This window comes from Puntigrus tetrazona, chromosome 6, assembly GCF_018831695.1.
Source record: "Puntigrus tetrazona isolate hp1 chromosome 6, ASM1883169v1, whole genome shotgun sequence".
Lineage (NCBI taxonomy): Eukaryota > Metazoa > Chordata > Actinopteri > Cypriniformes > Cyprinidae > Puntigrus > Puntigrus tetrazona.
This window is the reverse complement of record NC_056704.1, coordinates 160,038-166,030: the sequence shown is the minus strand read 5'-3', so window position 1 is coordinate 166,030 and position 5,993 is coordinate 160,038. Positions and strand designations below refer to the sequence as shown.

General features: G+C 37.7%; 1 protein-coding gene across 1 annotated transcript in view; it reads left to right on the top strand.

Moving 5' to 3' along the window:
* LOC122346743 (disks large-associated protein 1-like) overlaps positions 1–5,993 on the top strand; it is a 20,538-nt gene that overhangs the window by 13,103 nt on the left and 1,442 nt on the right. The window contains exons 6-9 of the mRNA XM_043241595.1: positions 1,978–2,399; positions 2,684–2,710; positions 4,486–4,930; positions 5,342–5,433. Coding sequence (XP_043097530.1) covers positions 1,978–2,399; positions 2,684–2,710; positions 4,486–4,930; positions 5,342–5,433 — 986 coding nt within the window. The remainder of the gene's footprint in view (positions 1–1,977; positions 2,400–2,683; positions 2,711–4,485; positions 4,931–5,341; positions 5,434–5,993) is intronic.

Genomic DNA, 5,993 nt, shown 5'->3' with positions numbered 1-5,993 from the left:
TATATATATACTAAAAGTGTACTTATATTTTAAAATGTTCAGATTTATTTATAATACATTTTGGAACATAAAAACAGTACAAGAACGTCACTGCATAAGTAGGGAGAGAACAAAAAAAGTGTGAAAATGAGGAAGCCAAATCAGAGAGGATGTTAACAGCTGGTCTCTGTCTCGCTCTAGACTGCCCCCTTGTGGATTTAGAATTTAAATGATAAGGAAAATACATGCCTTGCTCACACGGACTCTCTCGCTGTTTATCTCACAACACACACCTCTATCTGCCGCTTCATGCAGCCATCGATTAGTGATTTGATGTTTAGTCTGGGTCGTGAGGGGTTGTTGCGCTCTTTGAAGTGAAGTGCTGGAGGAAATGAGCTCCACCAGCACTGTGTCAAGCGGTAGCACTTCAAGATAACACTTTCAATGTCAACAGATGGCCCACTGATATAATGGGATTCTTCCATAAGTATGTTAATAAGTGAATATTTAATCATGCACTCTGTCAGAAGGACTTAAAATAAAATGAAAATGAATGTAATAAATATAATAGCCCGTGCTGGTCAAATAATATTGTTAAAAGGTCGTAAATGGGGATACGTAAAGTAGGAAATGTATTATAATTTCAAATTTGGGGTAGTTAAGTTACATTTAGTTTAATTTATTTTATAATTATAGTTTTGTGCCAGCACAGTCTTGCTTTGAAGCAATTTCTGCCTTTTGTATTTATTTGAGAGTTAGTGAGGCTTTAATGCAGGATGTTGCCAGTTTAGCAGATGGCAGTGGTCTGGTAAAGAGATGGAAAATCAGCTCACAATGCTTCACATCGAAAACGCACAGAATTCGCTCTTCCGTCTTGGGCCCCATCTGTTGCCGGATCACAGACCCTATCTGTGTGGCATTTGGGCTTGACCTGAAAAAAGTTTGCTAGACAAATCTCATGCAAATCCTTGGTTTATGAAAGGGCTTTTTTACCGCCGGATTCAAGGTGATGGCAAAGGCAACAGATTAGCACACAGAGTCATGTTGGAAGCGTGGTGTGTTCTGAGTCTTATCTCTTATTCCCCATGACTCCAGCAAAACATTCCTGGCCTCTTTAATGTGCTTAGCTGTGTGTGTTGAAGAAAACTTAAAAACCACCGGCGTAACGGTGGGCGGCGTTGACTTTTCGTTCTAGTAATGACAAGTTACTGCAAGATAGGCACTTACGATGTGTAAGATTTTCAAGCAGTTCAAAAAGATTTTATATATATATATGCTGAAAGTTGTAATGAAAACTGTTGTGCTGTTTAATATTTTTTTGGAATCCTTTTTCTGGATTCTATGAATAAAACTTAAAAAAGAAGAGCATTTATTTAATATATAAATCTTTTCCAACAATATACACTACTGTTCAATATTTAAAATAAATAAATAAATATTGTGTGTAAAATAAATCAGCATATTAGAATGACTTCTGAATAAATTCTGCTTTGCGTCATTTAAAGTATATTCAAATAGAAACCGTTATTTTATGTTGTAGTAACATTTTCCCCTGTATTTATGATCAAAATATATGCGGCCTTTTTTAGCATAAGAAACTTAAAAAAATGTAAAAAGAATCTTACTGAATTCTTTGTATCATAAGAAACATAATAATGACTAATGTTTTAAATATGCATTTGACATCATGTGACACTGAAGACTGCAGTAAATGCCGAAAATGCACCTTTACCATCAAATTTGTATGAAATGTTTTGGAAAAAAAGGAATTATTAGTTCATATTAGTTTTAAACAGTTATTTGTTTGTTTGTTTTGTTTTTTATAGACTTGGTAAATATATCCTATAAAGGTTTTTTGTCCTTATATCTGTTTCCATTCTAACTTCTACTATTTACTGTTAACATACTTTTATTTTCATGCGTCTATATTTGTAAGTTCGAGTGGACAAAAGCATCCGAGAAATAAATAAGTGTACTTTCTCCTCCTGTTCTCTACAGTATCATCATGTATCACCACCTACAAGAAGACTCCTCCACCTGTACCTCCTCGCACCTCCACCAAGCCCTTCATCTCCATCACGGCCCAGAGCAGCACAGAATCCGCGCAGGACGCTTACATGGACGGTCCGGGGACGCGGGGGGAACCCGTCCTCCACTCTGGCCTGAGCAATTCCACCGAGAGCATCGATAGCATGAAAGCGCTGACGGCAGCCATCGAGGCGGCCAACGCTCAGATCCACGGCCCTGCCAGTCAACACGTCAGCAACAGCACCATCACCATCAGCACCACCCCTCCCTCTCCGCTGNCCATGCCCATGCCCATGCCCATGCCCGTCCCTGTCCCCATACCCATCCCTGCCCTGGAAGACGTCCGCAGGGATGTGCTCAGGAAGAGCAGGTGCCTTTCTATCGGCATCCAGGTGAGTGAGATTCAGAGTGTTCTCGTTGTTTATTCATCTACTGAGATGTTCCTGCTGGCTATTAGAACAAGATTTAGTTGTAACATCCACTATAATCTGTTTATTTGGTATCTGTACACTAAATATATATTCATACAAGTTCAATCTTCCACAAGCTGGTCTTTTTATTTCTGTATACAAACCCACACAGGGTGAGTTGGAGATTTGTTTACTTCTCCCTGAGGTAGATGATTCTTCTGTGGACTGTGGAGGTGGTTGGTTTACTGTGTGATGTGTCTAAACAGGTGGATGGGCCTGAGGACCAGGAGCNTGTGTGTGTGTGTGTGTGTGTGTGTGTGTGTGTGTGTGTGTGTGTGTGTGTTTCAGAAACAAACAGCACCCCTGAGTCACTTTTACTTTTGTAATACTATGAAATGTTTTTACCATTTAAAATAGCTTTTTTATTTAAGCATATATACAAATGCAATTTATTCCTGTTTTGGCAAAACTGAATTTTTTTTAGCTATTACTCCAGTCTTCGGTGTCACATGTTTCTTCAGAAATCATTCTTCAATGCTGATTTTGGTGCTCAAGAAATATTTTTCTTAATATTTTTGTGGAAACCATGCAGTTAGCATGCAGCATTTATTTGAAATAGAATTTTTATGCGCATTAATATGCATCCTTGATAACATATCCTTAAACATTCTAAAGCAATCTTTCTCTGGTTCTCTCAGAAGAGAGTGTATCTGTGCTGTTTGGTAAATTAGCATCCAGTGATGCAGGGCTGAAACAATCACAGACATTAAAAATTCTCACAGTAGTCATATTAGTGGTAAATATTGTCACTCTATTATTTTATATTTGACTACACTATTGCACTTATTGCAGTTATGGGTCATTATGTCGACTGCTGCATCAAGTTTCCAAAATATCCACAACGACCAAGTCTCTCATCATCATCATCTGTTCTCTGTGACCTTTAAATGGTCCGTTTACTCTCAATGAATCACGGTCTAAAATGTCTGATCTCTGTTTATCGGATTGCTTCAATCTATAAATCACTGCGCTTGATCGAAGTTCATACTGTTGCTTTCTGAAAAGTATTGTTTATCCTCTTGAGCTGTTATATTGCACGCTGCATATGGTGAGAGAGTGCCTTAAATTTGAGGATTAAGAAACTCTGTATTATAGAGACACTTTGACTTTATTAAACTTATTGAGCAGGGACAGGATTATCCCAGAGCGCTAAAGCTGGCACACCATGGCTCTTCTCAAAACTGCCTAGCTAGACAGTATTAGCTCCTGATGTCGCAAAGTGTAGACAACAGACAATGCAGCCTAATATTTTGCTTAGATTTGAACTACATGTTGTTGTCTCGATAAGGCACTCTCGCAGCTCATTGTGACAAGCTTAGCAAAACATTTTCATCGGTAATGATGAAACAAATGATGAAAGTAAAATGTTTATTATGTCACTGCTGAAAAGTGTTGACGGGAAATTAAACGGCTTTAAAAGATGAAATATTTTATGCAATTCTCATGTTTGCTACATCGTTTTTATTAAATTATCACTAGCTGTGTGCTTTAAATGAGTCTCTTTTGCAGATCACTTGAGTGCTGCAATTTGTCTGACAAATAAATGGCTGTTAATGATGTTAGTGCCAACAAGAGCATCTCAAACAAGTTCATTTTGTGGTATACATGGTGTTTATGCAGACAGAAGTCTGTGGCATATGAGTACTTGGACATGGTAACGGAAAATAAAATATGTAAAATGTAATACATTTAAATTGATCAATTTAGTCAAATGATTTCCATAGTTTTATTTAAATAATAGGATAATATTATACATTTAAATTGATAAATTTAGTCAAATAATTTCTGTAATTTTATTTAAATAATAGGATAATATTATACATTTAAATTAATACATTTAGTCAAATAATTTCCGTAGTTTTATTTAAATAATAGGATAATATTATATCCAAATAATGGATAATAATAAATCACGAATATCAAAATGAATAATTAGATGAATTATTTAAGCTATTTTCTTCATAGAAGAGTGTGTGGTCACTGTATATATTAAACTATGAAATGATAAAATCCTTCTTTTGTTCTTGGGTTCAGTCACCGGCGGTTCAAGCGTTCGAACAGCGTGACGACAGCGGTGCAGGCTGATCTGGACACTCCGGACTACACACCAGCCGACTCTCCTGTCACAGATTTCCCCTCCTCGGGCTGCTTGTCACGGCAGTACTCACGTGATGCCGCCACCTCCACCGTCAGCATCCAGGGCTCAGGGAATCACTACCACGCCTGCACCTCAGATGACTACGAGGATGTCGGCTTCGATCCCTCCATCCTTCCTCCACCTGACCCTTGGATCGATAGCGTAACGGAAGATCCCCTGGAAGTCGTGGGCCGCTCGGTGTGTCAGCGTGACGGCCGCTGGTTCCTGAAGCTGCTGCAGGCGGAGACTGAACGCATGGAGGGCTGGTGCAGGCAGATGGAGCACGACGAGAAGGAGAACAAGCTACCTGATGACGGTGAGTGTTCTGAAGTCTAATAGTCCAACAATTATAAAAAAAAAAAAAAAAACATTTTAACACTGTAGTATGTTTTGTGTATTGTTCTAGTACCCAATAGGCATGTGAAAAGAATGCTTTTTAAATTGCATTCATTTACAGAAGAAATGTTTGCTGAAGTGCAAAAATGCAGCAACTATTTACTGAATTAATCTTACCCGCTTTGAAACGATCTGCTCCCTGCTGGACATTCTGGTCCTCAAAGAGTTTTTCTGACTTCAAACCTATCTTCGTAGGCTCTCCTAATTTTTATAATAATAATAACAGAGCTTGATGGATTTTTTTTAATCCCGGAAGGAGCAGAATTGTCCTTTTCTATTGCTCTAGGGCTGTTATTATGCTCACCTGTTTGTTTTTGTGCATGCTGTTCAGTCCTGGGGAAGATCCGCAGTGCGGTGGGAAGCGCACAGCTGCTCATGTCCCAGAAGTTTCAGCAGTTCAGGGAACTGTGTGAGGAAAATCTTGTGAGTACTAGTAGGATTGATATAAAATAACGTTTTATTTGACTTCAAAGTTTATAACTGATTTGAACTTGTTTTGAAGTTGATTAACTATACACTGTTGTAACTGAACTGAAACAGCTTGAGCTATTGTAATCATGCTGTTGTCTTTTCAGTGCTTTTAATGTAAAATAAAGGTGACAGTCAAGAAATGTCTGATACATTAGATTTCTATATTTTTTTTAAAGCTGTTATTTCAAACTTTATATTTAGGAAATTCATCAACTCTTCTACGAATTCACCTTTGTAATCTTAGAATTAAAGGAATAGTTAATTTCTAAATTATGCCAAAAACTACTCATCTTGAAGCCATCTTAGGTGTATATGTCTTTCTTCTTTCAGACGAACACAATCAGTTTTAAAAAAAAAATGTACCTTGGCTCTTCCAAGCTTGATAATGCTGGTGGATAGTGGCCATGATTCGGAGAAACTCATATACACCTAGGACGGCGTAGGGGGTTATTGGTTTATGGCAGAATTTTCATCTTTGGGTAAACTATTTCTTTATCAAAGGTAGAAAAACA